The 18051-nt window shown below is 41.8% G+C and overlaps 1 protein-coding gene across 2 annotated transcripts in view; it reads left to right on the forward strand.

Annotated features, from left to right (window-relative positions):
• The window catches only part of SH3D19 (SH3 domain containing 19), a 108264-nt gene that overhangs the window by 89719 nt on the left and 494 nt on the right, over positions 1–18051 (forward strand). For both annotated transcript variants that reach the window (XM_056562815.1, XM_056562816.1), the window contains exons 17-21: positions 4651–4844; positions 4989–5041; positions 6537–6723; positions 13434–13528; positions 16519–18051. The exon at positions 16519–18051 is cut by the window's right edge and continues 494 nt beyond it. In XM_056562815.1, coding sequence (XP_056418790.1) covers positions 4651–4844; positions 4989–5041; positions 6537–6723; positions 13434–13528; positions 16519–16626 — 637 coding nt within the window. In that variant the 3' untranslated portion in view covers positions 16627–18051. The remainder of the gene's footprint in view (positions 1–4650; positions 4845–4988; positions 5042–6536; positions 6724–13433; positions 13529–16518) is intronic.

Genomic DNA, 18051 nt, shown 5'->3' on the forward strand with positions numbered 1-18051 from the left:
TCTCTCCTGGGGTGCAGTCTGCTGGCGGCCATGGGGGGAGATTGCTCCAACTCCCCGCTCGGTCACCCTGAATTTATCCAGTGGCCGGCCCTTCTATTGGCGTTATCATGCGGCAGTGCATTCTTATGTCGGCTGCACTGAGAGCGCACAGCCGCAGGCTTAGTCTCTACGGGTGGTGCACTCTCATTCTTCCGCACTATCGTGCGCCACGGCAGCTCCATTGGCCACGCTGCGAGCGCATGGCTGGCAGTTTAAGTTTTGCTCGTCTCTGCTAACGGAACCTCAGGCACAGCAGGGAGTGATTAATTTAGGCCGCGCCTGCGGCCTGCTCGACAGTTTTTAGCTCCGCCCACTCCCTGTTTCACATGGCTCGCAGCGGGACTCCCGCCCTGCCCCCCCACCTTCTCCTCTGCTGGCCTGTAATATGCGCTTTAGAGGGTAATTTTCCAGGCACCTCCCTCATTTTCCAGGCACCTCCCTCCTCTCCACCAATGTGCTTTCTGAAGGACCATGCCAGCTCCTGTAGCGCCTCCCCCCTCCTTATAGGGGGTCAGACCCCCTCTTCTCTCTCTCCCTTCCTGCCTGGACTGAGTAGCTGCTCCTCCTCACTGCTGCAGCCTGCTTCTCCTGCTTTAACAAAGTGCCTGCTCCTCTCAGCTGTAACCTGCCTCTCCATCTACGGGACACAGGACCTGGGTGAGATTGCTGACTCTCTCTCTTTTTTTTTTCTTCTTACACCTATGTCCAACCCCAGACCTGAACCTCCCTCCAGACAGGTGACCGAAGCCCTAGTGACTTATTACTCTTGTGTGGGCTGCAAAACCAAAATGCCTGGTGGTTCTGCTGAATCCAACTGCCCAGTTTGCACTACTGCGCGCCCCAGCCCTCCTGGTTCTTTCACCCATGATGTTCCCTCGGAACATGCGGGTTCTGCTTCTCCTCCGGAATGGGTCTCCTCTCTTTCTCAGTCGATTTCCGACCTGGCATGTGTCTCCCGTTCTGTGGTTACTGCCTTGGAATGATATTCCTTGCGCCCGCCCGCCTCGCTTAGTTTCACCTGATCCTCCTTTCGGGCGATGTCACAAGCGCCCTAAGGTGTTATCTGCTGGCTCTTCCCCGGAACCCCGAGCTCGGGACAGGTGCTCTTCACATGGGTCTCGCTCCTCCCCGGCAGCGCCCCTGTTTTATGGGCCGCTCTTCTGGTCGCTGTCCAAGGTCTCCAAATCTATGTGCAAGGTACGTTTGAAGATGAGGCATCGGGTTCTATCTCTGCTCCAGAGTACCGAACCAGCGTGTCCGACATGGTGGACAGCTTGGTGTCAGCCATCAGGGACACTATTCACCTAGAGGACTCCAGAACTTCGGAACCAGCTCCAGAAGTTTCCTTCCACTGCTCCCATCGCTCTCCTAAGGTATTTAGCTCTCATGCTGAAATTGACGCCTTGCTGGAAGCGGCATGGAAGCATCCAGACAAACGCTTCCAAGGAACTAAGAAAATTCAGGCGCAGTTTCCATTTTCCCAGGACTTGATTGCGAAATGGATGCCACCACTTGCTGTGGATCCTCCGGTTTACCGTCTGTCGAAATCAACTACATCAACTGCATCTTTTGTTTCCTGCTTTCGCTTGGGTGTCCAAAGCCATATCTGTTTGGGCTTCACAACTCCGTCAGGGCATTTTGTCTGGGGCCCCTTCGGAAGATTTGGCAGATATTGCACTTCAGCTCTCCAATGCTGGAAACTACTTGTGCTCTGCTTCCTTGTAGTCTGCTCGTTGTACGGCTTTTGCTACAGGTAACCTGGTGGCGATTCATCGCTCCATGTGGCTGAAGGCTTGGGACACCAATGCTGCTTCTAAGAAGTCTCTCTTGGAACTTCCTTTCTCCGGGGTCCAGCTTTTCCGTAAACACCTGGACAAGATTATCTCCGGGGCTATGGGGGGTAAGAGCTCCTTACTACCGCAGAACAAGTTCCGCTGTACGGATTTCCTTCAAGGCACGTCCCTCCTGAATGTCGGATAACTGTTCAGGCCGCTTTGCAGCCAAGCCTGGCACCCATAAGCCTCCCTCTGCCTGAAGGGGAGCCCCCACCTATGAAATCTTTTTGGGTGGGAGGTCATTTGTCCCTGTTCCGGGATGGTTGGCTTGCTCAGGTACAGGACTCTTGGGTCCAAGATGTTGTTTCAGACAACTATTGGATCGAGTTTGCTTCCTTTCCAAGGGACTGCTTTTTTTTATCCCGACCTCGTTCACCTCCTCGTTCTCCTTCCTTGGCGGCGGCCTTCCACGCCATTTTTCAGACCCTTCTCGCTCAGGGAGTGATCGTCCCGGTGCCTCCCAAGAAGCGTTTTTCGGGGATCTTCTCAGATATTTTCATCTTCCCTAAAAAAGGGGTCTCCGTCCCTCCTATCCTGGATCTGAAGCTTCTCAACCACCACCTACTCCTGTGTCACTTCTGTATGGAGTTTCAACATTCTGTGGTGGCGTCCATGGATCAAGGAGAGTTTCTTTTCATCGGTGGATATCCGAGACGCGTATCTTAACATCCCAATTTTTCCGGCTCATCAGCGGTATCTCCGCTTCGCCATTCCTGAGGGCCATTTTCAGTTTGTGGCCCTTCCCTTCGACCTGGCCACGGCCCCAAGGGTCTTCACCAAAGTCCTGGTGGCGGCGATCGTCATCCTTCGAGCCCCGGGTGTGTCTGTGATCCCTTACCTGGATGACCTCCTGGTCAAGGCTCCAACCAGGGACCAGAATCAGGAGAGTCTCCTTCTCACTCTACAGACCTTGTCCCGTTTCGGCTGGGTGATCAACCAGGAAAAGTCCAACCTGACTCCCACCCAATCCCTGATCTTCCTGGGACTCCAGTTCGACAGGTTCGGCTTCCGCCGGACAAACGCCGCTCTCTGTCAACAAGCGTTGGTCTCCACCCTTGTCCTGTTCCAGTTTTCATTTGGTTCTGCATGGAAGTCCTGGGTCGGATGGTGGTGGCCATGGAAGCCGTAGCTCATGCGGCTCCGCCGTACAGATCTCCTACTCCTCCATGGGATCTGAATCTGGTTCTCAGTGCATTACAAGATGCTCCCTTTGAACCTCTCCGGGATGTGTCTCTTTTTGCGTCCTTTCCTGGAAGGTGGCCTTCCTCATTGCGGTCACTTCCATGCGGAGGGTTTTCGAGTTGGCAGCTCTCTCCTGCCGTTCCCCCCCTACCTGGTCCTACACCAGGACAAGGTCGTTTTCCGACCGATCCCCACCTTTTTACCAAAGGTGCTCTCTTCTTTTCACCTGAATTAGGATATCGTCCTCCGGTCCTTCTGCCCAGCTCCGTCCAAACCCATGGAATGTTTGCTTCATTGTGGTTCGGGCTGTTCAAATCTACCTTTCGTCATAAGGTACTTCCTGCTTCGAAGGCGACCATTTTGCGGTGGATCCGTTCCGCCATCTCGGAAGCCTACCGCTGCAAAGGGAAGACTCTGCCTTTCCAGGTCTCAGCTCATTCCACCCGATCTTTTGGGGCCTCCTGGGCTCCCCGCAATAGGGCTTCGGCAGTTTTACCAAATTTTACCAGGTGCACACTTTTGCGTCTTCTGACACCGGCTTGGATCACAAGGTGTTACAGGGGGCTGTGGCACAGCCTTCCACCTGAGTTGCTTGGGTTCTCTCCCACCCCTGGGGACTGCTTTGGTACGTCCCACGGTCTTTGTCCCCCAATTAAGCCAGCCGAAAAAAGTAGATTTTTTTATGCTTACCGTAAAATCTCTTTCTCGGAGGATCCATTGGGGGACACAGCACCCACCCTTTGTTCTGGAGTCTTTGGTTCGGTTGTCTCTCCAGGGGTTGGTTCAGTTATTTTTAGTCTGTGGTTCCCTCAGACAGTTGTTGTTTTTTCTTTCCCTGTCGGTCCTCTCCTATTGCTTTTTAGACTAAACTGATTAGCTCAGATTCTGTAGGCGCGGTTTTTGGTGCCTAGTGGCAGCCTCCTAGTGGCAGCAAGATATAACCACGGTCTCTGTGTCCCCCAATGGATCCTCCGGTAAGCATAAAAAATATACTTTTTCATATCAACTGGGTCCAGAAAGTTGAACAGATTTGTTAATTACTTACCTTACCTATTATAAAATCTGAATCCTTCCAGTACTTATCAGCTGCGGAAGTTGAGTTGTCCTTTTCTGTGTGACAACAGTGCTCTCTGCTGACACCTCTCTGTCTCAGGAACTGTCCAGAGTAGGATCAATTCCCCATAGCAAAACTCTCATGCTCTGGACAGTTCCTAAGACAGACAGAGATGTCAGCAGAAAGCACTGTGGTCAGACAGAAAAGAACAACTAAACTTCAGCAGCTGATAAATACTGGAAGGATTAAGATTTTACAATCTTTTACAATTCTGTTTTAACTTTTTCTGGAGCCAGTTGATGGGGAAAAAAAGTTTTTTTGTTACTGGGATAACCCTTTAATGCCTCTCTGTAATATGCCTGCAAAGGTTAACTGCTAGTTATTTCTTCTATGAACATGAAAGCGACTTACTTGCTTGGGTAGCTCCTTGAATCATTGCATTTTCTATCACTGTGTTATGGAAGATTTGTAGTTTACTGGATAATGTTATTCGTAAATACCAGTCGGCATTATGCGTTTATTGTCAATGCTTCTTTCGAGGGGTCCACATTGTGTTGCGCGTTTTGAATTTATTGGCGATCAGAAGGATGAGCTCAGCTTTAGTGAGGGTGACACCATCATTCTGAGAGAATACATTAATGATGAATGGGCCAAGGGAGAGCTGAAAGGACATATTGGCATTTTTCCAATCAATTTTGTGGAAATCATAGAAGACTTGCCAAGCAAGACTACAGGTAATTTAATGAACTGCGGAGTGCTAGGTTTTCTCTAAAAAAAAAAAAGTTCTCTACGGGACATCTTTGCTCACTGCAAGTCTGTAAATACAGTTAGGAACGCCATATTTCTTGTAAAATCTTTTTTTTTCCTTCATTTTTTAGCCCCGGATTCCCGGGATTCTCAGAAGAATAAACCATCTGCATCTTCTGCACAGGTATGTGGTTTGGGATTTTTATAAGCAAAATGTGAGCCATCTGTCTTTAGCTAACTGTTCTATTTTCTTTTTTTTTTTTTTTGTCCTGTAAGCTTTAGCTTGAAATCAAAGTGCTACACATTAGGCATTTTTTTTCTTAAATAAAGGGGTTTTTATGTTCTATATCAATAAATCGAAGGGTCTCTGTCATTTATAAACTTTTGATGTGTGGACATGTGAAATGCTTTAATCTGTCATGGTCTGAGTGTTTAGAATAGTGTTCTCTATTGGTCTCTTTGCTCTCCTCATCTCACTACAGAAGACAGGCTCCTTTCACACTATGGACTGTTATTGCCTTTAGAGCCTAAGCTGTTTACATGACTCCTCAGTGTGCACTCTATCTTGCAAGGACCTGTATCTATCAGATATATGTATAGCCTATCCTGTTTATATGCCATAAATGTCCTCTATGTGAATACCCCTCTGATTACTCATTTCCAACTTTCTATTATACTTCATGTTTTAAGATGTCTGTGGATGAAAAAGTTCTTGTTAACAATCAAAGCCTAAAAACTAGTACAGACGTAAGGCGATGTTTAATATCCATTAAAGGGGTTATCCAGGAAAAAAAACTTTTTTTATATATCAACTGGCTCCAGAAAGTAAAACAGATTAGTAAATTACTTCTTTTAAAAAATTTTTTAATCCTTTCAGTACGTATGAGCTTATGGAGTTAAGTTGTTTTACAGTAATTTAGAAATCTGTTTAACTTTCTGGAGCCAGTTGATGTAAAAAAATAAAGTTTTTTTCATGGAATACCCCTTTAACACTGGCAAAAGTGGCTCACAAGGCTGCGGCCATAAAAGATGGAAAATTCTAAATGTCACAAATACACCATAGCTGCACGTATATCTGAATAGGAGGCTCTGTGAGAAGGCTTTGTGGCAGATTCCATCATGTTTGATATCTGAAACGCCTTCATTTTCTTATGACAGAGCAGAAAACCAGAAAGGAAAATGCAAATGTGGACAAGTTAAATTGAAAAAAAATGCAGTGTGAACCCAGGCTTAGCCGTATATGGGTTTTTAGCCTCTGGATATAAACATATTTTTTTTTCCCATTTTATTATTGGTAGTAGTAGTAGTAGTATTATTCCCCTTCATAGACACAAAGCAGAGATTTAAAGAATGTTGAGCACTTACTCAGCAGTGAAGGATTATATTCTGTTCGTACATCGCTATACATTATTTACTGCACTGTTCCGATACAGTTTGATTCTGAATCATCTGTATTAAGAATTGTTGTAACTGTAATAATCTGTTCAGCAATGTAGTGTATGTTCAGGTAGTTTATGTGCAGCTACGGTGTATTTGTGACATTTAGTCTTTGAAAGGAATTTTCCATCTTTTATGGCTGCAGCCTTGTGAGCCCCTTTTGGATATAATTGCATGTGACTTTTTAATGCAGAATTATAAGAGCTACTTATGTCTCTGGTATCTTTCGGTCCCTATCATAGCTAAACCGACTTTCTGGGGAATGGTATGAAGCGCTGTATGATTTCACCGCAGAGTCAGAAGATGACTTACCCTTTAGAAAAGGAGACAAAATACTGATTATAGAAAGACTGGACTCTGAGTGGTACAAAGGACGAATGAATGGCAGAGAAGGGATTCTGCCGGCTGCGTTTGTACAGCTCTGCTCAGGTGTGTATGTAATTTAAAATGTCAAAACCTCAGGTTACAGTGGTAAAATACCCCTGTGATCAGGCCGATACTGCCACAGCTTTGATGAGTGGAGATTGCTGTATAAGAAATAGATGTCAAATCTTTGCAGTCCATCAGTGGGAACTGTGAATAATGTATGAGATTCTCTGGAGGGGTAGAAGTGTGTTCAGTACTTTGCCACTGACAGCAGTGTGCTTAGTTGTCAGTTTTTACGTGACTTGTGTGTTAGGACTGAAATTTCTGGTAAATCCAGGAAGATAGCTTGTTTTATATAGTCGATGTGCCTCCTAAACACATTTCAGGGATAATACAATTCCTATTAGGTATAGATACATGCATAGGCCAGTAGATCAGAAATAGGCTTGCTGACACAAGTTTGTTGCCTTCGCATTTCGGATAATAAATGTTCTTGCCAGTGGAGCATGAATAGTGAATATGGGGTATAACCAATGCTACGCAGAGTCAGAAGCATTTCTAATCCTTCGCTAAAACATATAATCCAGCCACCAATATAGATAACCAGCAAAAGACAAAATCGTTCCTCAAGATTGTACAGTTTTTGCTTTACTCTATCTGAGTGAACAGAGGAATACATGTTATACGGCCAATAAACATATAACTGTATGTACAACTTTAGCAATAGTTGAATTAAATCAAATAACGTTGCTTTAGCTTAACCCAGAAAAAACTGCCGTAGAGGCAAGAAACCTTACAGCGACACAGTCACTGCAGCTTTACAGATCCGTAGACAATCCGAGTGCCTTGTATGGAACATATGACCCCATAGTACACATCTAAATAACCGCTCCTAGGGGAGAGTACCTCTATAATACAGCCTCCAATGTTCTGTAGGATTAGGTATCATAGGCACACTGTGGCACAATATGGGCCCATGATAACTGAGTCAGTGATAATGCAGACAAGCAAGACATTTCCCCAGCATCAGATCCTAAGGCCTCATTAGATTTTGAGATACTCATTTCTGCAAAGTTCATTTTAAACATGTTTGAAATCATTGTATAATGTAAAATGCTTTTCATTATACAATGCAAAGCCCTGTACTCCTGATATGACATACATTATGTATCTGCATATTAAGGAGTAGTATCTCTGTTGCACATAATACAACTGAGATACACAATTCTACATGATAATGCAGGAGATCATAGCAAAGGTCAGGGATCCATTAGAACTGCTTTTATTAAATTCCACCATAAAGAGCAAGTGCAGCATGCTTTACAAAGGCAGTATACCTGCTAACACATTGCTCTTTTTGGTGGAATTAAATAAAAGCAGATCTCTGACCTGTGCTGTAATCTCCTGGCAAGGAAATAGATACTACAGGGTCTGGCAATCCACTGGATCAGTTGCACAATGGGCAGAGTCTGGTGCTGGCTCTTCTTCTACAATGTTGAAGCAATAACCAAATCTAAATCATGAGTATTCGTATTGTTCCTCTCTTCAATTAATACAGTTGCTAATTCCTTGACAGCAGCAGATTGGTGGGAATCTATTCCTAACCTTGTTCTCAAGAATGCCCCACACAGGCTAAATAATATGGTGACTGGTCTGACCAGGATAGATGCAGAATTAAATTTTCATGCTCCTCCAATGAAGATCTAATGCACTGAGCAGTGTGGATAGGAGCATTGTCAATAAAGGTTTGGCTATTGCAGACCTGTCATGGATACCATCTTTGTATAGTGCACGTCTGACTGTTTTTCACTGATACGTTTGCCCTTAAACATGCATTCAACCCTGCACAGTTTTGTGGGTTTTGGCTACAAGAGCAACAAGAGCTCATCTGTCTTTTACGCCAAGCTTTGACTTTCGACCACACCTACAGATGTTGCCAATATTTGCAACCTGACATGTGATGAAGGATACAGTAGATCTAGACACACTTAACTTAGCATCTTGAACCAAAGCTGCCCCTAACAGCCATGCACAAATAACCATTCCTCTTTGGGACTCTTTCAGGTCTGACATATTGCACAAATAACTGACAAATATACTATTTCTTGATGTGTTCTAAAAATCTATTTATCAACAGGGATATATGCTACATGACTGAATAAATGGGGATGTTACCAGTGATGACAGGTGTGCCAGGAAGACTTCGCCCTGTTCTAGTTATTTTTGTCCAACTCCTGTAGTTCATAGTGTCATTTTTGAAAGTTTAACAAAATGAATTTGTGGCTATTACTAGTCTCTTTTTTATTAAAAAAAAAAATATTATTTAAACCAGTTCTTTCGAGGGAAAGTGACATTTTTTTAATGGGAACTGTCTGATTCAAAAACTTTTAATATGTTGTACATATTGACAAAACATTACCTTTACTAATATACTTCATAAGAAAATTTTATTTCCTTTTTATAGAAATTATGGCTCACAAAATCATGGCTTTGTCCAAGCTGAAGCATGGGCATGGACAAAGTCCAGTAAGTGAGGGTGGGCTAGCACTCCTCTGTGTCTGATAGGACAGGAGAGAGCACAGAGGAGTCGAATCAGACAGGAGAGAGCACAGAGGAGTCGTATCAGACAGGAGAGAGCACAGAGGAGTCGTATCAGACAGGAGAGAGCACAGAGGAGTGCTATCAGACAGGAGAGAGCACAGAGGAGTCGTATCAGACAGGAGAGAGCACAGAGGAGTACATGAAACAGGAGAGAGCACAGAGGAGTACTATCAGGTGGGAGAGATCACAGAGGAGTCCTATCAGACAGGAGAGAATCGCAGAGGAGTACTATCATACAGGAGAGAATCACAGAGGAGTCCTATCAGACAGGAGAGAGCACAGAGGAGTCCTATCAGACAGGAGAGAGCACAGAGGAGTCCTATCAGACAGGAGAGAGCACAGAGGAGCCCTATCAGACAGGAGAGAGCACAGAGGAGCCCTATCAGACAGGAGAGAGCACAGAGGAGCCCTATCAGACAGGAGAGAGCACAGAGGAGCCCTATCAGACAGGAGAGAGCACAGAGGAGCCCTATCAGACAGGAGAGAGCACAGAGGAGCCCTATCAGACAGGAGAGAGCACAGAGGAGCCCTATCAGACAGGAGAGAGCACAGAGGAGCCCTATCAGACAGGAGAGAGCACAGAGGAGTCCTATCAGACAGGAGAGAGCACAGAGGAGTCCTATCAGACAGGAGAGAACACAGAGGAGTCCTATCAGACAGGAGAGAGCACAGAGGAGTCCTATCAGACAGAATAGAGCACAGAGGAGCCCTATCAGACAGGATAGAGCACAGAGGAGCCCTATCAGACAGGATAGAGCACAGAGGAGTCCTATCAGACAGGAGAGAGTACAGAGGAGTCCTATCAGACAGGAGAGAGAACAGAGGAGTACTATCAGACAGGAGAGAGCACAGAGGAGTGGTAGTACACCCTCACTTACTGGACTTTGCCTGTGCTTCAGCTTGGACAAAGCCATGATTTTATAAGCCATGATTTCTATAAAAAGGAAATTAACATTTTCCTATGAAGTATATTAGAAAGTTTTTGCCAAGATGTACAACATATAAAAAGTTTTTGTATCTGACAGTGGCCATTTAAATATTTTTTGTAAAGATATTTTTTTGGGGCTGTTTTAATTTTTGTTTTTGTTTTTATATTTGCTGACATATAGTGGCTAAACAGGTAAAAATCTTCCTCGTCTTTACACTGTGAAATTCACCTCATTATCACCATGGAGATATGTGAAAGGCTAATGACAGAATGGCACGTGTATTATGCTACTTAGCCAAGATAAGATATCATATGCAAAGTAGCAAAGAAAAAGCACAGAACAATGTGACAGAAGAGTTAGGGAAGTGTTACACGTAGCAGTTATGCTGCAGATTTTCCATAGTGGAATTTCTGTGCATGAGATTATAAATTTTTTAGTCACATACTAGAGAGAAAAAATCAGCACATGAGGTTTATCAAGCCAGAGGAGCAGTTGTCCAGAGCAACCAGATTCCAGCTGTAATTTTTAAAAAGGACTAGTCTGGTTGCTTTGGGCAACTGCTCCACTGTTCCCCAGCACAAGGTTTGATAAATCTTCTCTCAATGTGCCCGTAGAACGTGATTTAAAATCTGTAACCTATCTGTTTAGTGTCATAAATTCTGTGGCTACATTTGCAGTTTTGTATAAATGTTGTGGATCCACAGAAAGGATTTTTTTTACACCCACTACTTTATTTAAAGCTTCATTTGCATAATCTGGAATGAAAATGTCCCCCCAAAAAACACATTATTAGCTGTGGATGTTCCGCTGCAGATTTCAGGCACAAATCTGTGGAAATTCATATTCCGGTGTCTGCAAAAAGTATAGACCTGTCTGCACGAAATGCAGTGCCGTCTATGAGACGGACAATTTACGAGCCATCCAAGTGCCGGACATTCCACCATGCGAACATAGCCTTAGCGGGCAGGGTTATCGTTAGAGATTTACAGACTCTGTTCAATAGTGAATCAAGCGTGGGAAGCAATTCCAGAGGTTCTTGTCCTTTAAACCCTGATGTGAAAAGACTTTTTACTCTAGGCTGAACAAGTCTTTTTAGCCATGCACTGTGTTCTTACAGAGCTGCATTGTGATAGGTACAGCCGACCTGGGTTGTCATGACAGACTGTGGAGAAATCAACATCTGTTTTTAAAGCTCTAATCTTGCCACATTTTCAGCGAATAGTGAATAGTAAAGAAGATTTGGTCCTTCGGCAGATGGTTACTCCTGCAGTAGCCAGAAATGCTGGGAATGGAAAGTAATCCATTTTAGACACGCTAGCAATATATTTTTAGGAGGCTTCATGGATCATGATAGATGGCTCTAATGTAATCTTAATAGACTGCAATAAAACAAGCTCTGCCCTAGGTCTGATCTCTCACACCTTTATGCCACTTTTGTAAGACTCCATTCTCACACATTCATGCGTATATCATATAGATGTGATGAACATAATGTGCTGTTTTGATGGATAAAATGGATATGTGTCTTAAGTGTTATAAATGTTTTAGCTATGTGATTCTTGCAAAGGTTTAAGGCCCTATTTTTAAAACTTTTTTCTGTTTTTATGTAATAAAGCATCATCAATGTCTGTTGATATAGATATAGATAGATGTTCTACAGATATAGGGGATCAGGATTCTTTTTTTTTTTTTTTTTTTTTTTGTGCATGTGCAGTGTATGGGACACATCATAGTAGGTAGTATCTACCCACTAGTTCAGAAGCAACTGAAAATTATAGCTGAAGCTTGTAGAAGAGAAAACAAGTGAAGAAGAAGCAAGTTATATAATAGCCAGGAATACTGCTGCTTCTTATGTACACAGACATGACAGCTTATCCTGGAAAGTTACCTGAATGTTCAGATACACGAATATGAATGTTCATATTACTGTTCCTCACCATTTTCCAAATATTAGTTTGCTGTATGTGAAGGAGAACACACATGTTTAAAGGGGTACTCCCATGGAAAACTTTTTTTCAACTGGTGCCAGAAAGTTAAACAGATTTGTAAATTACTTCTATTAAAAAATCTTAATCCTTCCAGTACTTTTTAGGGGCTGTATACTACAGAAGAAATGCTTTTCTTTTTGTATTTTTCTGATGTCACAACCACAGTGCTCTCTGCTGTCCATTTTTGGAACTGTCTAGAGCAGGAGAAAATCCCCATAGCAAACATATGCTGCTCTGGACAGTTCCTAAAATGGACAGAAGAGGTCAGCAGAGAGGACTGTGGTCCTGGCATCAGAGAAATCCAAAAAGAAAAGCACTTCCTCTGTAGTATACAGCCCATAAAAGCCCAGCACCTGGCCGAAACGCGTCACATCCTGTCCTGTACCTGTGATCGATGTAACTTCGTGTGAATAAAGACTGCTATTAGATCTATAAACGAGCTGGAATTTCTTCATCTTAGCCCATAAAATGTATTGGAAGGATTAAGATTTTTTAATAGAAGTAATTTACAAATCTGTTTAACTTTCTGGCACCAGTTGATTTAAAAAAAAAAAAGTTTTCCATGGGAGTACCACTTTAAAGCCACAGAACGGAAACCCATACATACACTTTTCTGTCCGGTGAGCATCAGTTTGTAGACCAATACATTACAGCAAGTGATTTGTGTAGCTTCTTTTGAATTTATTGGCCAAACTGGATACAATTGTATCTACATCCTATGACAGCAACTGGATGTCTTGAATATAGGGGGAGATTTATCCAAACCTGTCCAGGGGGGGGAAGTTGCTGAGTTGCCCATAGCAACCATTCAGATTGCTTCTTTCATTTTTGAAAAGGCCTCTGCAAAATGAAAGACATGATCTGATTGGTTGCTATGGGCAACTCAGCAACTTTTCCTCTGGACAGGTTTTGATAAATCTCCCCCATAGTGAGCAATTGTAACACAAGATACATTAGAAAGTACCTGACACTTTAGGTGATTTTTTAGGATAGGCTGTCATAGAGCAGTCATAGAGCAGTACTGGGCAGTCTAAGCTGTGAACCAAGTACTGGCTACTTTATGCAAATAGCAGAAATCAAAGCGATTTTGATTAACCAATTTAAAAAAATGTTATGATTATTTTATGTATGAAGCAGCATATTCAGGTGGTAAATCCACAAGAACTGTTCTGTAATACACGGAAACCATATATAATGATTTGATATAAGCATGATATTTCTATTATCCGTAGTGATTTGTATGTGTTTCTTGTAGGACAAACAGCGTGGCAAACTCAGGGAGGGAAATCTGGAAAGGCTCGGGCACTTTATGACTTCAGTGGGGAGAATGAGGATGAACTTTCATTCAAGGTATTTAAAAAAACTATTGTACTCCTTGAGACCAGATAAAAGAAGCCAAGCACATGAGCTCAGAAATTAAGTTATGTTTAATAATGTGATATAACACAGGAAAAAAGTGAATATAAAAAAGTGATAATTATTAAAGACAGCTTCAAGACACCTCCTGTATAGTCACATACATTGCTCTGGGGTGATTTTGGCCCATTCGTCCACACAGTCTATAAATCTTGAAGGTTCCGTGGGCTTATTCAATAAAAAAAACACTACCTTCAGTTCTTTCCATAGATTTTCAATGAAATTTAAGTCATGTAACTGGCTGGTCCATTCTAACAGCTTTATTGTCTTTCTTTGAAACCATTTCTTTGGCTGTATGTTTGGGATCATTGTCTTGCTGAATTGTCCACCCTTGTTTCATTCTTATCCTGGTAGAAAAGCAACTCCACTTCATGATGTTCCCACCTCCAAACGTCACTGTTGGTATGGTGCTTTTAGGGTGATATACAGTGCCATTTCTCATCAAAACATGATGTGTATTATGGTATCTATACATGTTACTCTCATCTGACCACACTGCATTCTTCCAGTATTTCACTGGATTGTCTAAATAAGGTTCAACAAACCTTAACCAAGCTTCAACAATGGAGTCATTACTTACTGTTTTCTTTGAGACAACAGTATGTGCTAATGCCAGGTCTTTTTGAAGCTCTCCACTTCTGCATTATGGCCCCAACAGTGTTCAATGGAACATTCAGAAGCTTAGAAATGCGCCTGTAATCAACATCATTATGTTTTGCAACAATTAGGTTGTGAAGGTCTTGAGACAACTCTCTGCTTTTACCCATCATGAGATGTGTCTTATGTGGCACCTTGGCTATGAGACCTGTTTGTAGGCCATCAGTTGGGACTGAAACAGCTGATATTAATTTGCCCTGACAAGGGGTTGAATTGCTTTTTAATTACTGATAGATTTTGGCTGTTGTCTTGGCTTTCCGTGCCTTTTTGCACATCCCTTTCTTCATGTGTTCAATACATTTTCCCTGTGTTAATTGAAATTATTATGCATAACTTAATTTCTAAGCTTATTTATTATGGTTTCTTTGTATATATGAATTACCAACATCTGGTAAAAATTTCATGTCAATAGCACATTAGAAATATATTTAGTGAGAAAATAGTGACATGTCCAATACATATTTTACCTGCTGTTGCTACTCTGTGTCTAAAGCTGGTCACTATGGCTAGGGGATAACTTTGCGAATTGGACCAACTCTTTTAAGAGTGACTGTATCTCATAGGCACAGTATCAAGATTAATCATGGATAAGTTGTATCACTAATATTTACGTGTAACAATTGTAAGGTCTTGCAATCCAAATTACATTATAGTCATATAACTCAGTATGCTTTGTGAAATATAAATCAGTCACTTTTAACCCCTTAACAACACAGGACTAAATGTACGTCCAGCCAGGGACCCGCCGGTAATGTCGGACATCAGCGATCGCGCTGATTTGCACCATTAACTCCTCAGATGCCATGATCAATACAGATCATGGCATCTGCGGCAGTGCAGTCGGTAAAATGGATGATGGGATCACCCACAGCGGTGCCGTGGGGATCAGTCCATACATAATGGCGGACAAAGGTCCCCTCACCTGCCTCCGTCTTTCTCCACGGGTCTTCTGCTCTGGTCCGAGATCGAGCAGACCAGAGCAGAAGATAGCCGATATCGCTGATCATTGCTATGCCCTATGCATAGCACTGAACAGTATTAGCAATCAAATTGGATTGCTATAAATAGTCCTCTATGGGGATTATTAAAGTGTAAAAAAGAATGTAAAAAAAAATGAAAAATCCCCTCCCCCAATAAAAATGTAAACATCCCTTTTTCCCATTTTACTCCCAGAAAGTGTAAACAAGAAAAAGTAAAAAACAATTAATAAACATATTTGGTATCGCCGCATGCGTAAATGTCTGAACTATCAAAATATAATCCTATTGATCCTGTACGGTGAATGACGTAAACTTAAAAAATAAAAATAAAAAAAAAATTGCTGCTATTTTGTCACATACAATTCAAAAAAATATATATATATATATATATATAATAATTAAAAGTTTCATATATGCAAATGTGGTATCAATAAAAAGTACAGATCACGGCGCAAAAAATGAGCCCTCATACTGTCGCTTATACGGAAAAAATGAAAAAGTTATAGGTCGTCAGAATAGAGGGATCTTAAGCACACTAATTTAGTTAAGAGTTTGAGATTTTTTTTAAAGCGGTACAACAATAGAAAAGTATGTTGTCATGGGTATAATTTCAATCGTATTAACCCACAGAATAAAGAAAACATGTCATTATTACCGTTAATTGTGCAGCGTGAAAACAAGACCTTCCAAAATTTGCTAAATTGTGGTTTTCTTTTCAATTTCCCCACACAAATAGTATTTTTTTTATTTTGCCATACATTTTATGGTAAAATGAGTGATGTAATTACAAAGGACAACTGGTCACACAAAAAACAAGCCCTTCTACTCGTCTGTAAATGAAAATATAAAAGAGTAATGATTTTTAGAAGGTGAGGAGGAAAAAACGAAAATGCAAAAATAAAATTGGCCTGATCCTTAATGGGCTAATGTGGTCCCATGTTAATATCGTCAGTTATGTTAATATCGTAAGTTATAGTATGGAATTTAGACACAGAGTTGCAACCAACATTTTTACAGTGCCAGAAGATTTGCAGATGTGATTTCAACTTTCCAATCGCACAAAATTTTGACTATTCACTTACACTCAATGTTCTAAATCAGCAAATCTTCTGCATTATCTTGCATGTAAAGCTTCTTCTAGTGAGTATTAGGTACATGTTCACATTGCAGTATGCAGTACATTTGACTGAAAACTGATTGTTTTAACTATTGCTTTACCTGTGGTATCTTTAGTAGCTATGCCATAGTACTTGACATTAATCTGAAGTGTTTTGCCCTCCTTCACAGGCTGGTGATATAATCACTGCACCAGAATTGGTAGACGATGAATGGATGAGTGGAGAGCTGTACGGGAAAACTGGGATATTTCCAAAGAACTTTGTTCAGAAATGTTAGCAGTATACAGCGGACATTGTATTGTACCCTCTCACAAAACAGACTATCACCTTTGGTGCCAACTGAACTTTTTTTTATATAGATATAATGTGTGAAATTTTTGCACTATGGTTTTTTTTGTGTAATTTTTTTTTTATTATTATTTTAGATAAGATGTTTTGTTCCGGTTTCTGTATGCGCTGTTTACCTGCTTGTCCTGTACAAATACATCAAGTCCAGCCAGAGCTGTTTAATGCATATCACAGGCCATGTAGCATTGTAAAGGGCTTACAGAAAAATGTCCTTGTTTTCAATGGCCAAGATACTCCAATTTCTGATCTACCTTTCGTCTGGTCTACCCTGCAGATGATGGACACGCGTTTCTGCAAGTCCAGCTTTGCACACGGCCAGCCTGGGAGTATGCTATGTGTAATGTGTTGTAGGGTTTGTTTGTCCTGAAGCAATCATCATTGGGCCAATATCCCATTTGGCAACATGGCCAAACAGGCTTGAGCATACTGTGGAAAGATGACACATTTTCACAGTGCCAGGATGTTCAGGGCTTGTAGTATCTGCAATCCATTTAGTGCCTGTGTAGACGAATGCAACATGTGATTTTATCTCCCTCCATCACTACATTGTTGTTTTATGTTAACGTGTACAAGTTGACATTGTTTACTCGTTCTGGTATGCAAATGCAAACAATGTAAATTGTTTTTCTAAACCATTTTTTGTGCTTAACACATGCTGTCCATTTACTCCTCTAAAACCTTGCTTTTGCTCCACCTAGTAAGTCTCTCTAGTAAAGTGGACATCTGCCCCTTGCATGAGCCAGCACCATTGTCCTTGTTTAACCCTCAATGAACTAAAGAAGTTATCACTTTTGAGAATGGAACTGAGAAGGGAACTTCTAGAAGAGCTTCGTACTTTGTGGACTTAGTAATTGGAAGCCACATAGACTCACAGTTCATGACAGAAATCAATTCAACCTGAATCCAAGCGCTAATGGTGCAAAATTGTTAGACATTTGAGGTTATTTTTTTATTTGCTCTTTCCTTAAATCAGGTTTCGATATTAGTTCCTGCCAAAAAAATTGACAGGATACAACATGAACATATAAGTTCACTGACCTGTTAGGCTTTGAGAAGGTGTGTGAACATGGCGCAAGGGCAGAACTAGAGGAAACAGCACTTCGGAGTATAAGATGGAGCAATGAAATAAGTTTCACTTTGGATGTAAGTGCATCAATGAACTTTGAATGCCCATGTACAGGGTACATATAATGGATCTCTTTCTTAATCATTCCTTTAGACACTGTATACAATCCTACTTTTTATGAGGACTGCATCTTTTTCTATGCTGATCAAACATGCTAATGTAAAATAGTTAAAATAATTATGTGTCATGGTCAGACATGGTGAGTGTATGGAGTTGAACTTAAAACAC

This window comes from Hyla sarda, chromosome 1, assembly GCF_029499605.1.
Source record: "Hyla sarda isolate aHylSar1 chromosome 1, aHylSar1.hap1, whole genome shotgun sequence".
Lineage (NCBI taxonomy): Eukaryota > Metazoa > Chordata > Amphibia > Anura > Hylidae > Hyla > Hyla sarda.